The following is a 22,974-nucleotide window of genomic DNA, read 5'->3' as shown; positions in this document are numbered from 1 at the left end:
ATCATACAAATCAACATCTGACCACCTGCCCATATTTATCACGCATCAGTTAGATAAAAGCATATCTTGCTGTAAACATATTTTGTAAAAGAAGACACAGAAACAATGTTATCCAACTTTACCCTCTTAAAATTTCACATTCTTGATGCAACTAACAAACATTTTAACATCCTTACCATCTGTAGTAACAGACACATACCACAAGGTTACATAACACAGTTGAATCTGAACCTTTCACCAGAAATCAAGCACCTCATCCACACAAGAGACATACTTTGTAAAAACGCAGCCCCCTCACGGGAATAATTAGAACGAGAATGGTGGCACTCGGTAGAGCGCATATGCCCACCAGGCTGAACAGGTTACCTTTTGTATCCCACTGATAGGCCGGATCTGGATTAGGCCAAAACCAAAATCAAATCATCTTGTTCTTGTCACCTAACCAACTCATCCACCTTGTTTTGTTATAATCCGTCCATAACTCTTTTTAAATATTGTGCTTTCTATCGTTTTTGACCCCATCACTCACTCGTGAAGAATCACTTAAAAATTATTGTATCCAGATCCGGATCTTCACCAAAATCTAATCATTTCGTCCTTGTCATACAACACCTAACCTCTCCCTCAAACTTCGTCCGAATCTGTCCATAACTTTTTTGAGATATCGAGTGATCGGTTTTTTTTTATCGGTTTTAGCCGAATCACTCAAAAGTGAAGAATCACTTTTAAAAATTTCTCTGATCCAGATCTGGATTCAGATCTTCACCAAAACTGAATCAATTCTTCACTGTCACACACCCAACCTGTCCACCAAGTTTCGTTCAAAACCATTCATAACTTTTTGAGATATCCTGCTACATATCGTTTTTGGCCAAATCTCTCAATGGTGAAGTATCACTTTTATGATTGTAGTATCCGGATCCAGATCTTTACCAAAATCTTATCTTTTCGCCCTTTTGTCCAACATCCAACCTCTGCACCAAATTTTGTCCGAATCCGTCCAAAACTTTTTGAGATATCCTGTTCATAGACAACCAAACAGGGTAAAACCACCTTGGGTGGCAGAGGTAATTCGCCAACATTGGCTATCCATGCCTCAGCCTGGTTGAGTGCACCAGTTCAGGCCATAGGCCCTGCAACATACTTCAAACTACAGGTGGTATGGGCAAACGCACACTTAGGAACAGGCACCGATAACTCTGATATAATCCAAATTCAAGGCATGTAATCAACTTTTTAAATGAGATATAAAAATTTATAGTTGCATTAGGGAACCTTGTTTAACTGTTCTTTTTTTATCCGATTAGAGCAAAATATTAAGTGTGCTATATGAAAGTTGGTCTGCATGCGAACCTATTAACTGACGACACACACACACACACACACACACACACACACACACACACACACACACACACACACACACACACACACACACACACACACACACACACACACACACACACACACACACTGATTACAGTCCCCTTTCCTGTCCCTTTGGGAAAAGGCGAGGCTAATTCCAACATCAACCATTCCAGCTTCACAACAAAATACAGAAATTCTCATTTCCATAATGTAATGTTGATTTAATTGCCTGGAAAATTGAGCCTGTAGTACATATTCAGCTTCAATTTACTGCTGTTTCACATTAAACTGAAAGGGAGCAAACCTGACGTTCTTGAGACCCGAGCCTAGATATACTGTAATCTATATCACATTGAGGATAATTACATATGACACTTCCTCTTGCTCCTGAAGAGATGTACTCGACGAGAGAAATAGACAAACACACCCAAATGAGTGTTCTTTCATTCAGTAACAGCCAAGCATAAGTGGTCACCTTTTTTGATCTTTGCCATACGGGCTGAACCCATCATGAAACTCATCATCAGAGTTAAAAAAAAACAAAACAAAAAAAAACTAACTGAGCTCTTCCATCAACATTTGTAGTTATAGATGAAAAGCAACATTTGTCGTGTTTATCATTGCTTTGTGAGATGAGACATTCATTTACCAAATTAGGGAATAGGTTGACCTTGATTAATTACATGTCCATTTCCATCCTTTAAATGATTCATCCGTCCATCTGGTGGATATTACTGCAATGCATTTGTTTTATGGAGGCATCTACATAGTATGTATGCAAGAGCTTGTGGGATCGGTCTCATTGGTGGTGATAATTTTCATCGAAGGAAAGAAGAGGTACAGCTGGTTGAGATGGTGGGGAGGAGGATGTAGCATAGGGAAGTTAAGCAGAAGAAATTGGAATAAATGGAGGGAAAGCGATTCAACAACAGAGGGAATGGGAGGTCAGAGATACCATCATTTTATGGACGTAGTATGTAGATGGGCCGCTGTCCCAGTCTCGCATTTCTTATTCATTAAAATCGCAGCCCTAAAAATATTCGCGATCAATGTTTAATGGATTGTGATGTGAAATTTCACGTTTTGTATTTGAAAGTTAATATATAATGGCATACTAATAGCGAGTCAATACTTGTGGTTTCATGGGTAGATGTTACTATGACAACTCCAGGTGAGGGAGGGTACGGCCATATAGTTTAATCAATATCTTAGAATGAATTTGATTTCACACGTGCTTCCAAATTCATACTAACCTTTCACACCGAGCATAGTTAATGCAGTCCTGGTTCATGTTACAGAGCTGAACAGATGATTTATGGCCAGGTTTTCAGCTCAAAATAGACGTTTAACTTTTGATGCAAATGGACAGAAGATAACTTCTGAAAATCAAGAGAGCAATTCAGGATGAAATGAAATGGCTCTCAGTCGATAGTGAGCAAGCATTTCAAAGAAGCTGCAAAAAGAATCAGGAAGTGAAGTCATCGAAGCACAAAGACAAATTACTGGGACGAAAAAAATCGAATGAGAGAGAGAGAGAGAGAGAGAGAGAGAGAGAGAGAGAGAGAGAGAGAGAGAGAGAGAGAGAGAGAGAGAGAGAGAGAGAGAGAGAGAGAGAGAGAGAGAGAGAGAGAGAGAGAGAGAGAGAGAGAGAGAGAGAGAGAGAGAGAGAGAGAGAGAGAGAGAGAGAGAGAGAGAGAGAGAGAGAGAGAGAGAGAGAGAGAGAGAGAGAGAGAGAGAGAGAGAGAGAGAGAGAGAGAGAGAGAGAGAGAGAGAGAGAGAGAGAGAGAGAGAGAGAGAGAGAGAGAGAGAGAGAGAGAGAGAGAGAGAGAGAGAGAGAGAGAGAGAGAGAGAGAGAGAGAGAGAGAGAGAGAGAGAGAGAGAGAGAGAGAGAGAGAGAGAGAGAGAGAGAGAGAGGAAATAAAACCTCCTCGTTGTCAATATCCGAGATAGGGCGTGAAAGTGCATGTGGTAATAGCAATACCACCCCTGTGTGATGTCCCAGCGTGTGAAGATCTTCCAATGATCCATTGTGACGAATGTATGAGGCTGCAGATACAAGCTCTCACAAATATATTGTTACAGTTTTGGAAATGTACCTGCTGGAGAGCATTCATGTACACATAAGATTCCCCAGAATGAGTTATTTCATTCGTTTATGTGGTTGGTAGACCTTTGCCCATTTGTCCAGGACTTTTTAGGGAAAAGGGGAGGGGGGTGCATTGAGGATAGTCTGTGTATCCCTGGTGTGTTCTTCCCCTTCTCGACCTGCTTTTATCTCCTCAATCCACCAACAATCCGATTCACCAAACCTCAATTCAACAACCCCTCCTTCATCCTGTTGGTGTTTCCTTCAACCCCGTAGTCAGTTTATTCTCGACCTTCGGTCCGTCTGTATCCATCTCCCTCACCACTCGATTCACTCACTCTTTTATTTTTCACAATTAAACATGTTCATCCGTCCCTCACCGAAGACAATCAATGCTCCGGACTGACCGTAATACTTTCCCACATTCTTACATTCTCCTCTTCTCAAACACATGTGCAGTACAAAGGAACGTTTGTGTGTGAAGGAGGGAGCGGGGGTGTTTCCTCGCTGCTGCGTGCATGAGGGGCAGGGTGGGGGCTCGCATCACCATCTGAACATCATGACATGGGAATTTTCCATGGCCCCATCGCTGCACCCGCCCCCGTCCGACGTGCACCAATCAGGAAGATGCATGCATGATGTTTGCTACCTTAAGCCACACCTGGTGTGGCATGTATATAAAGCTCAGGTCTCAGCTTGGTTCGTGGCTGTTTGTCAATACTCCAGGGACACTGTTGTCGATGCCCGGGGGCTGTTTGTGAATGTACTAGGGGCACGAGTACATCTCAGACTGCTTGTTTGGGAGATTGTCTGTCAAAGTGCAGGTCATGCTGGATCCAGCTGCGTTGGGACGGAAGGACGCAAGAGCGAGTCTTGCTGGGGCTGGAGGCGAGCAGCTCATGAGCCAAGGGGCACGGTGAAGTCAATAGGGTATCACGCAGCTCCATATATACTCACACCACACAGTTCTGACACAACACCGACACTTCACCACCAACCCCCTCACCCCCAGATATCTCTCGCAATATTTGGTCCAAAGCAACCCCGCATGGTTGCGTGAGGTGAGGGATTTGTCCCCACACTCTGCTCTGCTTTTTTTTTCTCCTCATTTCTTCTCTTCTTCCCCGAATGAATAATGGGGCCATGTCTGTTGTCTAAGTCAGTCTGTATAAAAGGGAAATATGTATTTGGGGTAAGTCTTTTCTTTGTGTCTTTTGCCTTTTGCCTTTGATTGCTTGTTGACTGCCTGCCTGTGTAAATAAAGAAGGCTGTTGCTTGCTTGTAAATACATGTTTGATGATTGCCTGCTTGTGTTTTTGTAAATAAATAATTGCTATCTTTCAAATCTGCCTTGTATATGTCCTTCCTTTCATTTGTCTGATATAGCATGTACGTAATAGATAGACGGGACCCACCGATTGGCTCTGCAATTAGCCAACTCTACACCCACGGTTCTGCTTGGCCGAAATAAGTACTCAGGCATGTGTGGAGGGAGTGAACCTTGTTTGAAGTCATTAGGTCACTAATGGGTAACATGATGTAATGGGCGAGAGGACCCTGTTAGACCTAATGATCTCAACCAGCATCTGCGGTTGGTTGACAACCCTCCAGGCTGTGGAGTTATTCACTGTGCAGGGGCCTCAAAGCTGGCAGTGGTGGTGGGTCCCAGTATACACCTCGTGAGTCCAGTGCATGTGTTGATACCGGGTGTGCTCATAATATTGAGCACACAATACATATTATGAAAAACTAGTGTTCCTGGTGAACGCCAGTGTTGATCTGTGTAGGCAGACAGGTAGAACAAGGGATTAAATCGACAGGACGTATGCTAACTACCATGGGAGACAAGAAAAGAAATGGATGTTTCAGACGTTAATCCTTCGTTGGAGCAAGATACAACGAAGGGTTAATGTCTCAAAATGAACGTCCTGTTGCTTCCATACATTATCCATCCATTGACCCTGACATCTGTCGTCTCACCTGTGTCATCACATGGATTGGATAGGATGTGCTTCACAGACATTCTAAAAACTATATTTTGGGAACACGCAAAAAGGGGGTAGTTCGGATAATTTATTTCTTCAGAAATCATTAACTGTGGTTGGTCTGTTTGAGCACATATCTCCAAAAGCTTTATCTACAGCTTTAAATGGCTTAGACGCCGTTAAATATTTTCTCCTGTCCTTTCTCTTAAACAACATTTATTGTGTAACCCCCACCTAGAGTGGCCTTTCACTTTGTTAAGGGCAAGCTCTATTAAAAAATATGCTAAATTATCTCATGTTCCTGTAATTCATTGAAAAGTACACTGATGTTTCCAGTTGTCCAGCATGTGACCTACATTTAAGTTCAATTAGATCACTGTTCAAAAAAATATCGAAGACCATTGGAATAGGGGTATTCTAATTATGGCTGCATATATATTGCTAATTAAACTGCTTTCTATGTCGCAGTGTGGGTATGATTAATAGGTTGTTCTCCAAACTTATTTGATGTTTTTTTTTTGTTGATACTTGGTGGTCAAGGCTTGTGGAAGAGCTAGGACGATTAAGGTCATGCAAGGTTTTGACATTTAGCTTTCGTCATTCTATTTTATCTCCTCCTCCTCCTCATTTTGATACCACTTTTATTGTGTGTGTTCCAGATGGAGCAGTTGATCACTCTGTGGGTGCTGTTTGTGTGTGTCATTGGGGGAAACGTGTTGGTGCTTCTCGCTACCTGCTCAGCTCGGCGCAGGAAACCTCGCATGACCTTCTTCGTGATAAACCTGGCTGTGGCAGGTCGGTTATAAAGCGATTTCAGTGGTTCATTGACCTTGATAAGTGGTGCCTTGTTAAACCTTCCTCTACATGGTGGCCTGAAAGTCGCTTTACTCCTCCCAAATGAAGCATTCGTACTTAAAAACTCTTAATATATGGGTTTTATTGTGCAGTTCTCATGATAAATAACGACTCATTGTATCTGTATGTGCTCCATCATTCTCACAACTAAAAACTTGTGTCGACCATTCCGTCTAACTTCCTGCAGACTCGCATGTCAGTGAGTTGGTGTTGCCACATACCATGGTGTGGGGGTGGTGAATGGGAAGTTTGGGAAAAGTGGTGGGAGAAATTTAACAGGGGTAATACGACTTTCAGGCCACCCTGTTGAGAAGACGTTATGCAAAGGGAGATTTAAATTATTTCTTTCTGCATCTGCTTTCTCATAATGAGTTTTTTTTTTTTTTGCTGCTACACAGGCCACACACAAGGTTGAACAAAACAAAATATTGACTTTGTCTGCTCATAATGTCTTTGACCTTGAAAGAATGTTTTCATGAAACGGGTCAGGGCAGGAATTTGTAATTTGTTCATGGTGCCGGCGATAGCTCGCGTACTCATTCAGAATTACACCATGGTATCTTTAACGTCCACCAACTAATGCCGTGATGTTAGATACATATGAGGGGAAGCGGTCCATTTTTTTATTGGCCTTTAAAAATGAAAACATGTATGGCAACTACAAAACAACATAAGCTGGTTTCTGTGCATTTCTATCAAATTAACTGTTTAACCGAGGGGCTTCAAGCTCATTTTAATTCTCCTTATTCATTCTAATTCTTGCCTTTTCCTCTCTTTCATCTCCTTTACTCTCTATTTCTCTCTTTTGTAATCTATCTCTCTCTCAGGAGAAGTGAATTCTTGTCGAATTTTTTTTTTTCTGTAAGGCTTACTTGGTTGTGTCTTGATGGGTTTGAAGGTTGCTGAGTAGCGGCTGAAACCCGAATCCGATCCAGGTTCCTCCTGATGACCCCTTTTTTGTTCTTTCGTTCTTCAGGTTTCTTCTTGGTCTTCCATTTGATTTATCAGGTCAGGTATGGGAGCATGTGCCAGAACAGCTCGTCGCTGCGTCCACTTCTGCCGGTACTCCAGGGGCCTCCGTCTAGCCATCCCCCAGGCAGATGCCAGGCCCATCCCCATCTCCTTGAGATGATGGTCAACCTGCTGCAACCACAAGGCACGTGGTCAGCCCACTGGCCTCCTCCACTCACGAGACTCCCCCACTGAGAGAATCTGGTGAGCAGGATCAGCGTCAGGAAAACGAGCCACATGTCCATACAGCCGCAACTGACGCTCACGGACTATGCAGGTAACAATTCTCATCCGAGTCTCTCTCAGCAACCGCTCGTTGGACACAAAATCCGACCAGCGATAGCCAAGGATTCTCCAAAGAGACCTGGTACCAAAGGAATTAAGTCTCCGTCTCAGATCCTTGGTCAGAGTCCAAGTCTCGCATCCATAGAGCAAAACTGGAAGTACCAAGGACCTGAAGACTCGGACTTTCGTCCTCCCGCACAGGTACCGGCAGCGCCACGCCCCATGATCCAGTTAATCCATGACTCCCCAGGCCCGACCCAGACATCTATTGACCTCTGACTCGCAGCCAGCAGAGACATGAATATCACTGCCAAGGTAAGTGAATCTCTCCACGACCTCAACATCCTCACCACAAACAGACACAGACAGGACAGCAGCATCCAAGATGTCACCGAAAGCCTGGATCTTAGTTTTGACCCAAGAAACCCGTAATCCCAGCGGTTCCGACTCCTCATTCAGCGCCTCGAGGGCCCCCAAAAGGATATCTAAAGTCTCCGCAAAGATGACTGCATCATCTGCAAAATCAAGGTCCGAGATCTTGACATTCCCAAATGATGCACCGCAGCTTGATCTCTCTGACATCCTCTCTAAAATACACACACTCCTGTGGTGGACAAGATGGGTGCAGAGGGAAACTCCAAGGAGGGATAATTGTAATAAGGGGGGGCGGGGGGGAGGGAAACAAAGGGAGAAAAGATCATAGTTTTGGATTGGGGACAATGTTACATGGTGGTGAACACCTGTCTTGAAGACCTTGAAGGAAGAATGAGATTGAGGAGGATGTGGAAGTTGATTCCACAGGTGGGGAAAAAAGGAACAAATGAGTTCTGGCCAGTACACACCCCTGACGAACTCCAGTAACAACTGGAAATAAGTCAGAGATGGTACCACCACACTTCACAGCACTCTCAGTACCAGAGTAGAGTTCAGAAATCACATCGATCAGTTTTGGTGGCACCCCACGAAGACCAAGAATCCTCCAGAGGACATCCCGATTCACTGAATCGAACTCTTTCATCCTTGAGCTTGCCAACATCCAGCCTCGGCTGGGAAGGTACCATTCTCCAGGATTTAAGGTGCAGCTTTAGAGTTGCAACAACAAGCCTGTGGTCAGTATTGAGGAACTGAGCACTCCGGTAGACCCTGCAGTTCTGGATCATCCTCCAGCGACCATCAATGAAGACATGGTCAATCTCCTTTGCCGCACCACCAGCGTTGGAATACCAAGTCCAGCGATGAGCTTGTGGGCGCTGAAACCATGAACCAGCCACCCTAAGTCCATTTATGATTTATGTGACACCCTTTGATTTATGTGACACAAATATAACTAGAAGTGCACTCGGTAGAGCGCATACCTCCGCCACACAATGCCTGATCCATGAGAACATATCGGGTCAAATACATTTTTGAAATATCATGCCATACAGTGTATCGCTTTTGGCCCTGTCTCTCAATGGTGAAGAATCACTTTAAAAATTAAATAACTCTCGTATCCAGATTTGGATTCAGGTCTTCACCAAAATCGAATCAATTATTCCTTACCACTCACCCAACCTGTCCACAAAGTTTCGTCCGAATCCGTCCACAACTTTTTGAAATATCCTGCACACAGAGAAACAGACAGAAAAAGGGGTGAAAACATAACCTCCACCTTTGGTGATGGAGGTAAAAATCAATTTTTAACTTGAGAATTTAGAAATTTCAAACAGAATTTTTGTCCTGGTCAAACATTGGTTTGGTTTTGTCAAACACTGGTCCTAACCTGTTATTTTCCCCTCATATACTTAAAGAAGGCCTTGCTATTATGTTTAATATCCTTAGCCATGTCCTTCGCATACTCTCTTTTGGCTTGCAGAGTTATTTTCTTAACTTGCCTCTGTTTACTCTGATAGTGATGTAAATCGAACTCCAGTCCTGTTATTTTTCACCTAATCATGATGTCATGCTGCACAGTATGTCCATTCGTGTTCATTTTATTACCAAGTTTTCGTCTTGACATTTTATGTGAGTACTGGCACATTTTTGCAGCATGACCCTTCGAGTGACAGTTGTGACACTTCTTGTGCCGAAAATAACAAGCATCAGGGTGGTGTTTCCTTCTGTATTGGAAGCAAATCCCCCTGTAATTTCCATCATTCTGGGCATCATCAAGTGGTACTATGTCATCTGATTTTGAATGCTCAGCTTTTGTACTCATTTCGGGGTCCTCGTGTCATCTTGTCCTCCATTATTTCGAAACTCCACAGTCTTTCGTAGCAGCTTCCATGGCAATCGCTCGTTCAACAACTCTCTGAAAAGTACGTTCACTTTCTGACAACAGGTGCTTTTGAAGACTCTCACTTGTCAATCCACAGACTAACCCATCTCGTAGCATGTCATTGACATTGTCCCTAAAGTAGCAGTGCTGAGATAATCTTTTCAACTCGATGACAAAATGACCGATCAATTCTCCATCATGTTGATCATGTTTGTGAAATCGAAATCGCTGTGCAATTATACTCAGTTTTGGGCATAAATGATACTGGAGGATTTTCACCAGATCTCCATCAGACTTTGTGCATGGCTTGTCCGGCACAGTGAGATTCCGAAGCAGTCCATACATTTTGCTGCCAACTTCGCGAAACAATGCTGGCACCTGTCTTTCATCAGCAATGTCATTCACGAGAAAATATTGTTCCAGCCTCTGAATGTTCTTGACAGTCTTCCCACCCTTCATCAAACGGCTCAATGCTGCCGATATAGCCTGCCATATTTACGTGACAACACAAATGGCACTTGCAGTTTCAGTTCAAAGGCCATCGATGCTCTTGGCCCCATACTTGTGTTGTTATTCCAGTGAAACTCAGCAGGCCTCGGACTTACACAGCAGCTCAGAGTGTTTCAAATGACTTTACTGCAGCAAATAAATTCCATCCTCATTGACAGTTTATTGCATATGTGATCAGGACTCGATGGCACGACAGGCACTGAAGACGGCAGGCATGGAACTACTTTATTCGCCAATGCATGTCGATACACAAGGCTGTCACTCCACAGTAAATCCTTATGTAATGCACAAAGGGACCTATAATCTCCAATATAATTACAGATACACCACAAGGCCTTCATCTGCAGCTTGATGGAGTACTGCTCGATGGCCCCTCTGGGCTGGCTTCTCTGCCTCACACCTTGATGAGCTTGATGCTGTGAAAACCAAGGCCTTCAATATTATTGGAATTTCTTGTGATGAAGCTGCGTCTATGGGTCCATCACTATGCCATCTCAGACAGGGCAGTGGTCTCTCTGTCTTTGACTGCCCCCCTTTATGGTCTTGCACCCTTTGCTCTTTCTGTGCTCTGTTACTCCCCACCCCATCCCCAGGTTTCTGCAGGGCACACACAGTTCACCTTCAAACCCCCTTGTGGTGAAACTACCTAAATCCAGGATCACTGCTGACCTCCACTCATTTGTTCCTTTTTTCCCCACCTGTGGAATCAACTTCCACATCCTCCTCAATCTCATTCTTCCTTCAAGGTCTTCAAGACAGGTGTTCACCACCATGTAACATTGTCCCCAATCCAAAACTATGATCTTTTCTCCCTTTGTTTCCCTCCCCCTCCCCCCCCACCCCTCATTACAATTTTCCCTCCTTGGAGTTTCCCTCTGCACCCATCTTGTCCACCACAGGCATCCTCTGTATCCATCTTATCCACCCCATACATGCAAATTTTACATCCTGTTTTTGTCTGTTACGTCTTGATCCATTCGGTGTGCTAGCTCTTCCATGAGCCTCGACCACATTTCCAAAAAAAAGTCTTTATTACCAGTTTGCAACATACCAGATATGAACTCATTAAAATCGTTAAAATTGCTGAATTCTCTCTCACTTGATTGAGTCATTGTCACATTATCTGGAGCCACTGTATTTATAAGTGTTTGCTTGTTCTGTGAGCTTGTTCCTTTGTCAATTTGAAATGGATTTATCATTATCTCAGAAACTACTGTCACTGTCTTTGACTGCATATACACCCGCAAGTATGTGCTCTACAGTAGTTTATTTGTGGATGGCATTTGAATATTTAATCAACATCACTCATCTCCATTGTTATCACTGTTACGCTGTAACAATGTTATCACTGTAACTTAAGGTGTGCAGTTAAGTGATACTTTGACAGTGCCTTTTCTCTGATGTTTATGCAAGTATACTTTCCACAGTCCTTGTTCAGAGATTGTTCAATAGCCCTATCATGCCATATTCCACTGATCGACCATTCAGACTTGTGCACTGCTGCCTGTGTGCTGGTCAGTGCTTCGTAGAACTGTGGATTTTTCCTCCTTGAGTGGATGACCCTCTGCTACATTGACCGATCCCCATTTCGCATAATTCTGGTTTCAAATAGCCATTCTAGTATCCTGCGTCGGAGTGGCGACCCGTCCAGGATTGTGCCCAATAGCCCAGGAGACTGCTTTGGCAGCACCAATGCTCTATACAGAGTATGGTCCCAATGTATGGTATGTATGTATGTATGATAATGGGGTTTGGAATTTGACAGAAATTATGATCTCAGATCATGATCTCTCTCTCCATCTCTTTTTTTTTTCAAAATATGACAAAATTTCAAATCTTCTTCCTTTTTGCATCTTTTTTGTGTGTGATCAAATTTTATTTTAGACAATGTATTGTTATTTTTCCTCTTTCCTTATGTCGTCTTTTTTAACCTCTTATCAATTGCAGATTTCATCACAATTATGTTCATGTTATTTCCCTGGGCACTCACTGGACATCAATTCCATGCATATGTTTATTATTTCTCTTTTTAGCAATCTAACAACAAAAACAGAGAGAATTCAGATCAAAATTTGAAAATGACTTAATTTTTTTTCCATCCCACCAAACAATTATGTACACACATATATTTATATCATATTTGAGCTGTTTCCATTAGTCATGAGTACATTTTCGATCAATCCATTGTATATTTTCTACACCATTGATTTGTGGTTCATATCGAAGAATGAAAGATTTATAAGTTAGACATTAAATCGTCGTCCAGACATTCTTAAGTTAAATTTTCTGCACAAACAAATGTATAAAATGAACACAGAGGTCAATGCATGAGCAGACTTTATTTCTCAATAAAAAAAAATTTGCATCACTTTCAGAATCTACATCCACTCTGGCGATAGTCTACCCCCATGGGCTTAACACCTGACAGCAATGAAAAATTTTCTAGCAGACAAAGTAGCAAAGCCCACCAGAAATTGGGTCTGGCCCCTGGCCTATTGTAGCCACACAGTTGTCTGGGGTGATCCCGGCGGGTCGCTTCAAAGTGACCATAATGACCAGCAGGGTTGGTTGTCCCTGTCCAGATTACAGGTGCTGGTTGGACTGGTGGCATCAGTCGGGCATTAGGTAAATTGGTACTGTGCACTTGGTTTCTAATGGCTCAGTGAGCCGATGAGATGCTCAGCACAGTCTGGATATACGGCGTTAATGGCCATTGCCAATGAACCCTCAAGGGACTTTCCTGATTACAACAGTGAACACAATGACCCAAATTCTCCCAGAGACCAGGTATATTTAATTACAACAACAATGGTTACAGGAGGGGGGGGGAGATACACAAGCAATGTCATGAATGATGTCAATAAATAAAACCCCTTACCCTCTTCCGACACATACGCACCCACAAAACACTGATCTGATGGGGATCCTTAAATACCTAAAGTCTTCACTGGGCCCATCCTCATTCCATGATAGAGGACCGAGGGAATCCACAAGACAGAAATATTTGGTACTCCCGGCAGAATACTGCAGGAAGATCCAAGCACAGTCCCGGCTTGCTCGGGCAGGGAGAATGGCTACTGCATCCCGTGTTTCTAGGCCCAGAGGAGAAGATAGGGCATGGCTTTGGTACTGGCGGGGCATGGTTTTGGCATGGCGGCATGAATGAAGAAGCACAGCTTTCCCCCAGGCTGATTCCGGACAACTACTCACTTCTGCTCATCACAACCACTTTGAAAACCTCCACCCCGTGCATCATCCATGATTTTACGCGCCCCTCTCCTCTCACTCACAATTGGTCCAGGGCCCCATTTGATAGGGGAGAACTGCCCCTCATGACTTGCCAATCAGGCAAGGTCTTCCATCTTCCCTCTTGAACAGGAATGACGCCATCTCTATGCCGAAACTAGTGCCGACAGCATAGTAAAACACGAAAAACAACATAGACAGGTTACAAAGGGCAACATAAAATGAAGACACACAGGAAGGGTAATTTTTAGACACATACATTAGGAGGTGGTGGATGTCATATATCTATTACATATAACGACTCGTATCTAATATCACAATTAATTACCTCATGCTTGCTCCAAGACATTTACTAAGGAACTATTGAAACTATACTAAGCAGTGTTAACCCCTTGGAGTGAATTCCACAACAATATTTACATAGTGTCATGTATAACAATTGGTTTTACGGAGCTCTGTAGACAACATGTGTATGTAGACAACTCCTGGTGATGAAATTTAATTTTTTTTAAACATTTCCCTTCCTCTAATTATTTCTCCCTTCCTGTTCTTACCGATCATGTTATCATTTGCAATTCCTCCCTTTATAGCCTCTCTACCTTCGAGCGAAGGAAGCTTCAATTCCTACATTTCCTATGACAAACTTTGCTTTCTCTTTAGCTTATGACCATAATTCTGGAAAGACTCCCTTTGCCACCACCCCCCCCCAAAAAAAATTCCTTTTGTTTCTTAAACAAAAATACCTCGTGCATCATTATTCCAACCATTTATCCTCCCCTTCGTTTTAACCTCCTTTTTCATTCTCTTGTGTGTTGTATTTTATTTGCTTCTCAAAATTGGCAGAATCTTCAAATGCCGAATTTACCATAACTATGGAACACACAATTATGTACCTTTTCCCTTACTCTTTATGACGATGTCTGAAGTCCTCTCGTGTTAACTTATCTTGTCGCATGGAAAGCTTTTGAAATTTGAAACCATAATGAAGCTTTCTGTGTTGACGTCACAACTGTTGATGAATCGTGCTTCATGCCAGACAAATAACATTACCAACTGGTGTGCACCAAATACACCTGTGAGAAGCATTCATTCGACATTGCCTCGTTTGACTTTTCTCAATAACCATAAAGCATTCAATTGGACACTTACCTGCCACAAATTGATTGCAATAACATGTTTGCCTTTTAATGTGAAGACGTTAGCCAAGGTTTCTTCAAGCAGACTTTAACCAGCAGACAAGGATTTCTTGAGGAACACATACAACCTAATAAAGGAGAGGGGAGGGGGAGCAAGACCTGATGTAAACTTAATAAAATAGAGAGCTCACAAAGTCACCACTGCTGGGAGAGTGAATTGCCTGAGACCTGGATTGAGGTATTGCATGCAAACACATTATATTTTGCAATTGAAAATTTGACGTGCCTTAAGAGAATTGGGCTGGCAGGATGGCTAAGAAGATGTCAAGGACAAGGAAGAATACAAGGACAATAGTCATTTCTCCAATCACCTTCAATCAGCTTTAACTATGGATGGCCAGACCTCCATGCATCAGGGATAAGGGTTTTGTGAAGGTTTATTTTTGTGAGACGATGGAATCGTACATTGTTAATTTGGTTTCATCGTCTTTATATGTTAGTTAAGGTTATAACAAAATTCCTACCCAGATGAGGAAGGATGGTTAGAGTGGATAAGGTCAGTTTGGGGAAAGGGAGTTGGGTTTTTATAGATAAGATCCAACAAGTACTGACTTGACTGACTGCATGTGAGGAGATAGGGCAGGAAAGGAGAGTGTTGTGATCCTCTGAGGAAGTGGGTAAAATATATTTATATTTCCATTATTTTGCAAATGTATATCTAATCTACACAATAATACTCTCCTCCAGTGTGTCTGTCCGTTCAGTCTGGGACTTCCCCCGTTCAGGGAGGGGCTTCAAAATCAAATCACCGCCATTTTGTTTACTCCATATAGGTCTGAGGCCTCTTAAGTCTCTTTTATCAGGCTCACACTTTCTGACTCTCTCATGGCTTTATCTTAACTCTAAATCGATAGGTGATTTCATTTTTCATCATTGCTAAGATGATTTAAGACTCAGTTTCAGCAAAAGGTGAGAAAATAGTTTGAATATTGGTGTTTTAAGAGAAAAATGCATTTTAATACCTGTTTTGAATGTATCTGGTAAGGAGAGGAGGAGAGGATTAGAGAAGCGGAGAGGAGGAGAGTGGGTGGGAGGAGGAGTGAGAGAAAGAAGGGGGAGAAGAGTTGACGCGTTGAAGTCACATTTTACATTATGTGGAATTTCCACGTGTCCCTGCTTGGGAAGTAGTTATTTATTATTACTTAGTCAAAGTACAATGACTGAAAACTGAAGTTAGTGGTTAAACTGTAGTCGAATTATATTTTTTCATGTTCCCGGGTGTATAAAATAGGGTTTATTTCATGCGAGTCGACTCTTTTCCAACTTGATAATTAAACAATACTTCAAAAAACTTTGTACCTAATAAATTGAAAATGTGGACTAACTATGGAATCCAATATTTACCTTCACTGAAGGAGAGGGTATTGGATTTGATTCCGTTTGTTTGTCCGTTTGTAACTTGCAAAATCGAAGATTTTTCAAGTATATTGGTTCGTCGATTTTGCTTTTCTGGCTCTGTCTGTCGGCTATCTGTTTGTCTGCCATTGTTGCCTATAGGTCACAATTTTCAACCGATCTTCACGAAACTTCACCACATGGTAGAGTTTGTCATAACGAAGAAGTATATTGTTTTTGAGGTCAAAAGGTCAACATAGAACAAAGGTCAACAACTTAGGGGGGATTTCTAAAACCTCAATTTTCATCTGATTGACTTGAAATTTAAAGAGGATTTATATTTCAGGACACTGAATTCAACCAGCCAATTATTTTTGAGGTCAACATTGACCAAAAGGCCAACATAAGCTAAAGGTCAACAACTTAGGTGGGATTTCTAATTTCCTCCATTTTTATCCGATTGACTTGAAATTTGAAGAGGAATTATATTTCATGTCACTGAATTCAACCAGCCAATTATTTTTGAGTTCAACATGGACCAAAAGGTCAGCATCGGCCCAAGGTCAACAACTAAGGTTGTTGTTCTAAAATCCTCAATTTTCAACCGATTGACTTGAAATTTGAAGAGGATTTTCATTTCAGGTCACTGAATTCAACCACCAATTATTTTTGAGGTCTCCCCTAATCAATTAAACACAAGTGATTAGGATTATGTAAATGAAGCGACTCTTCCCATGCTCTTCCAGCCAAAGAACGCTGCATAAAGCAACCATGAAAGGCTGCACAAGGTAAGCCCCTTTGCCGTTTCAAATGAAAGGCTTTTCTATCTGTCTCCAAACTACCCCCTCAGTTTTGGGGCAAGCTCTCTCAAACCTTCTGTGGAACCTTTTGGGGTCCCAGCAGATGTCCTAAGGTGGGTGGGAGGTTTCAGAAATACCTCATTACAATTATGATTTTGACTTTTGATACTGCTCCCGATCCGCAAGTAAACACAATCATGGGTTCGGCAGAAACATTCGCTGGTTTGATGATATAAAAACAATTGTGATTTTGAGTTTCCACCCGACCAACCCTGCTTCTATCCACTCTAAGGTGGGTGGGGGTTTCATAAATTTTTCAACACAATATTTCAATTTTCGATCCGTACGAAGTGTTTTGTGTCCGCCCTTTCTTGCCGGCATATTCATCTGTGTTGGGTGTCATGTGAGAATGGTGTCTGTATTCGTTTACCTCACGAGTGTTTGTATTTTGTTGTATTAATTTGTGATTGGAATGATGCTGGAATGACCATAGAGCAAGATTGAGTTTAAAGCAGAATGAGGAAATTATGTGAGGGTTTCCACCTGTGACATTTGTGCATTCGGCATTTGCAGTTTCGCCATTGTGACATCATATAAATATTATTCATCTTACTTCTGTTGGGGTCAGCTGCAGTAAGATTTTTGCCTAAGCCCGACACGAACTGGCTATCCAGCCCCCTCCCATGCATATATTATAGTGTGTGTGTGTGTGTGTGTGTGTGTGTGTGTGTGTGTGTGTGTGTGTGTGTGTGTGTGTGTGTGTGTGTGTGTGTGTGTGTGTGTGTGTGTGTGTGTGTGTGTTACAATTGTGCAAGATGTGGGCCGAAGGTTCCTTTGCCATGCAACCCCCACATCACCAGATTTCACTACTAATCTTTAAATGCATAAATATGAGGTGGTATGGGTGGTTATCTATTTATTGCATGTCTGCAAGGAGGTGGGAGTCAGAGCCAAATTGAGAAAATTCATTTGAAAAAGGGTGATAGATTGATCGATTAATTTATTCATTCATTGAGGGACAGCCATTTCAGGCAGCTGCCAGCACACTTCACCATTGGACAGGTTCCATCCCCCATTTGTTTCACCTCCCCCATTTCTGTCACATTTGTTTACTTCTTTATATTCTTAATTTGGGGTGTTTTAATTTTCTTTTTTATATTTAGAGGAAAACATAAACAAATGTCTGCGCTCATGATACAAACACATAATGAGTATATATACATATATATATATATATATATATATATATATATATATATATATATATATATATATATATATATATATATATATATATATATATATATATATATACATCTTCTTCTTCTTTCGGCTGCTCCCGTTAGGGGTTGCCACAGCGGATCATCCGTATGATCCGCATCGACATTTGGCACATGTTTTACGCCGGATGCCCTTCCTGACACAACCCTGGTCGCCTCTTACGACACAGGGATATGGTACACCTATATTAACCGGGGTATACACCGGCCCAGTATACTGGTACTCATTTCGCCGACCTCGGAAGGATGACAGGCTGAGTCAACCCCCTGGTGTATTAATTCAGTGGCCCAACGGGGCTTGAACTCAGGACCTTTTGGATCCCAAGCCGCTGCCCTAACCACTGCGCCAACACCAGGCTCATATATATATATATATATATATATATATATATATATATATATATATATATATATATATATATATATATATATATATATATATATATATATATATATATATATATATATATATATATATATATATATATACATACATATATATATATATATATATATATATATATACATACATATATATATATATACATACATATATATATATATATATATATATATATGTATAGGCATTGTCCTCATGTATGCTGTTCTCGGCAAGTGTGATAGCTGGAAGGAATGACCTGTCATAGAGGTGTGAACTCTATTTTCGATTCTGGTTCGTGCCGCTCATTGTCTCCAGAGCATGTTCTCAGTGCACACACCCTTCTAGCACCCCTAGATGGTGCTTCTCTCTGTGGCATGAGTGAGCGCTGGAGTTCTGGCATGTTCCCTGTGTCCATTCTGAACAGCAGACCAAACCCAACCACTGCTCTGCAATGAGATAGAGGGTCCACATTACCATCAGCATTCGACTTGATCAGTTTCTTTACCTTTAGTTTTTTTTAATTCATTTTTTAAAATTCATTCATTTAGCAGCAAGTGACCAAAACTTTGTGTGTGCAAAGATTCTGTTAAGGGTTAGCGTTCTGGATAGTAGAGTAAAGCTATTAGATTTCAGGAAGGCAAACGTTGAGGGTATGAGAGAATTGGGTGATGTAGATTGGGAGACTCTAACAACAGGACAATCAGCATCAGAGAAATGGGAAACCTTCAAGGACCGAATGTGTCGAGTGCAGAGTAAGTACATTCCAATGAGGTGTAAAACTAGAAACAGAAAGAGACCAGGGTGGTTGAACAGTGAGATAAGGAACGCTATTAAGGAGAAGCAGAAGGAATTTATTAGGTTTAAAATAACAGGACTGGAGTTCGATTTATATCATTATCGGAGTAAACAGAGGAAAGTGAAGAAAATAACTCGGCAAGCCATAAGAGGGTATGAAACGGACATGGCTAAAAGCATAATAAGAACCATGAAACATAATAACAAGGCATTATTTCAGTGAATGAGGAGAAAAGAACAGGTCCGGACCAGTGTGGGCCCATTGAGGAATAGCACCGGGAGAGTGGTTAGTGATGAAAGTGAGATAGCAGGCTTATTAAACGGATATTTTTCTTCAACTTTTACAGAAGAACAGTCAGGAGAATTGCCAATAGCTGAGAGTATCTATGGAGGAGTTGAGAAAAGGGTTTTACAGATGATCCAGGTTGGTGTGGAGGAAGTAAAGGAACAGCTAGGAAATCTAAGAGAAGATAAAGCTCCGGGTCCAGATAAGATGCAACCGAGAGTATTGATGGGTGATTGTGTGCATGTGTACGGAGTGCTGTTGGGGGTCTTGTCAAGGGGTGTTGTGTGGTTGATATTGTATGTTTTTAACCAACCCCATGCTCCCTCCCCTGAGGGGAAGAAGAAAAAGAAAAGAGAATACAAAAAAAAAAACGATAAAAACTTTCAAAAATAAAAATATAAAAAATTTTTTTTTTTAGAATTCATTCATTTAAAATTTTCATTTTCTTCCTTTGGTCTTGTGTAGATAAATTGGTATGGTGTTCGTGCAGGCATGTTGAGCTGAATGGCCCCCATTTGTGTTCGATTTCCTTCCGAAATGTATTCCAGGGAGCTGTTATCACAGCATTTGGTGCAGTGACTCCAGGATTAGTGTTAAAGAAACAGCATGGCGTCGACACTGACCGCTTGACTTGTAAAATCCAGAAATATCTGCAGAAGCAGAGGATGGTTGGTTGATCCTGTAGAGTGTAGATGCTTCGGTTCTTTGCTCTTTGCGAAATTGATACTTTGATATGGAATGTGGGAGAGTCATCGCAAGCTGATCTGCTTGCATTTCCAGTGATGATTTTGATGTGACATTTCATGTTAATCCAATAGTGATTGATGCCATCCCATCCTTTTCACCCCACTATACATCTACATTTAACTTACAATGTATAAAACTTTTACACACACACACACGCACACACACACACACACACACACACACACACACACACACACACACACACACACACACACACACACACACACACACACACACACACACACACACCTACTTCACTCTCAAATTCTCTTCCACAGACATTCTCACTGGCCTGGTTAACATCTTATCAAACATCATCTGGAGGTTTACAGGAGAGTTCTTGGCCAGTGATCTCGTTTGTCGTCTAGTTAAGTACTTTCAGGTGCGTACAGTTACCTTACTAAATTACCTTGCATGCAGTTACCTTATACACTGTTTTTGGAAAGATAACAGATGGCTATGATTGAGAAATTTGTCCTCTATTGATATGACTGTCAATTTGAAAGTCATTTGTTGTAAAGTAGGGAAGTTCACACATTTACAAGTCCAAAACAAAATTCAGATTGCCTTTTGCTGCCACTTGGAATGCCTTTTTGCATGGACACATCATGGATAACCAACTAAATGACATCTGATGGTATCTGTTCTTATGTAAATGTCTTGTAATGTCTCATGAGATTTCCATCAAATCTCGAGAAAAATTAAGGGTGGTACCATTTATACAGTATTAGAGTAGTGAATGTAATTGCATCAAAAGGTATTTTGGAGAGTTCAAAGTTCAAAGCAAACTATCAAAAAAGAAAAAAAACCTGAAAATATATCCATTCCCAAAGCCAATACCCAGATGTCACAACTACATTGAACCAACGTTGTGATGAGTGGTACTCACATTGTCAACATTTGTTCAACATTGGCTTATGGATAGAAAAAGATGGTTGGCCTTGGAGACTGTTGACATTCGACCAAAGTCAGGTGTTTGCCAAGACTGTCCAACGTTGGGACAATCACTTAGATCCTTGTGCTTTTTGCAATGTTATCAAATGAATACTGTTCACTACCTAGTGACCGAAAATTCCACGTGATCATTGCAGTGATGGATTGCATTCTGTTTATTATTTTTGACTGGTGACTATATAAATACAACGGAAATTTTCTACAGGGCACTGTACCTCGTGCAAGCTGCTGCATTAAAAGTTACAACTGAAGTTTCTCAACTTTTCACTTCGAAGTTGCTTTTTCTGCCGCATCAGGTTGTCCTGCTCTACGCGTCAACATACGTACTGGTTTCGCTGAGTATCGACCGATACATGGCCATCGTGCATCCCATGAAGCTCTTCAAGGGCGGTAAGGTTATCCTGGTGTGCACAGGAAGGTTGCGGCACTCTTTACGCAATAATGTGAGGCCTTTTTGTGTTTCTATCCAGCTGTGTAAGTGCAAAGATGGATAAGTTGCACTTATGACAATTGACATCAGCTGCACAAGAATTAAATACATACATGGAACTGGATTAAGGGAATGTGAAAAAAAAGGGCATATTTCTGAAATGCAAAATTGTTTTGTCACAATTAATGTCCTACACAGTTTTGAAATGTCGAAATATCAATAACAGAATGACAAACGTTCGGCTGCATGTGCTCCACCCCCCACCCTCTTCAACAAAAGGTTGATAGAAAAAAAAAAAGACAGTGTTACGTACACCATGTATATCTTTTAATTACGTACATAAATGGCAGAATTTTGAACCTTACTCCCCTTCTTCACTTTGGCCTGTAAATCCTTCTTCACTTCCCTTCCCACACTCCTATCTTCTCCCAAATGTTTTTCCCTTCTATCTCAACTCCACCTCCATGCCACTCCCTCCTTTTGTCTCTCCTCTCATCCTCCCTTTCCTTTGATATTGGCCCTTTTGGGTGATAAACTCTCAAAATCTAGGCTCACCCAACTCTTTTGTTCCATTTTCTCCCATTTGTAAGACCAATTTTAAAAACAACAATGGGATTGAACATATTTAATCTTTTGAACCCGAGCAGCCAAGCTGTATATATATATATATATATATATATATATATATATATATATATATATATATATATATATATATATATATATATATATATATATATATATATCACAAACCAACATCACCACAACAACTGACAAGAGGACGAACTGGTTGCTTGGTTTGAGTTTGTGTGTGGCCTCTTGTGAGCCCATGTGCTCTCTCACACATGCTGTGCCACTCGTGTCTGTCCTTACTCGCCAAACTGGAACACAGCAACGCATAATGTTATTTTCAAGCAGGGGGTAACGAGGCTTATCGGGACCTCCCTGTGGGCCATTCGGAGAAATCAGTAAATCTGCCAAGAAACGTCAACGTCGCATGTACCTTTTCACAGCTGTGACACGTTTAACCATGGAGCGTCCGCAACATGTAACCCGGTAATTGGTGTCGACGCCTTATTTTCGTGTTTCAATACGTGTATTCAGGGAGAGACTAAATGTCACACAAAAACGTTTTTCAAATGTACACAGGAAAAAAAAAGAGTATT

General features: G+C 41.5%; 1 protein-coding gene across 1 annotated transcript in view; it reads left to right on the top strand.

The window, feature by feature from the left end:
• Nucleotides 1-22,974, top strand: part of NPSR1 (neuropeptide S receptor 1) — an 82,481-nt gene that overhangs the window by 7,394 nt on the left and 52,113 nt on the right. The window contains exons 3-5 of the mRNA XM_085876534.1: nt 6,099-6,234; nt 20,703-20,806; nt 21,675-21,768. Coding sequence (XP_085732660.1) covers nt 6,099-6,234; nt 20,703-20,806; nt 21,675-21,768 — 334 coding nt within the window. The remainder of the gene's footprint in view (nt 1-6,098; nt 6,235-20,702; nt 20,807-21,674; nt 21,769-22,974) is intronic.

Source organism: Eptatretus burgeri, chromosome 4 (assembly GCF_056783735.1).
Source record: "Eptatretus burgeri isolate ZD-2024b chromosome 4, Ebu_testis_v1, whole genome shotgun sequence".
Taxonomy (NCBI): Eukaryota; Metazoa; Chordata; class Myxini; order Myxiniformes; family Myxinidae; genus Eptatretus; species Eptatretus burgeri.
Note: the sequence above shows the minus strand (reverse complement) of the source record. Positions and strands in the feature narration are given on the sequence as shown.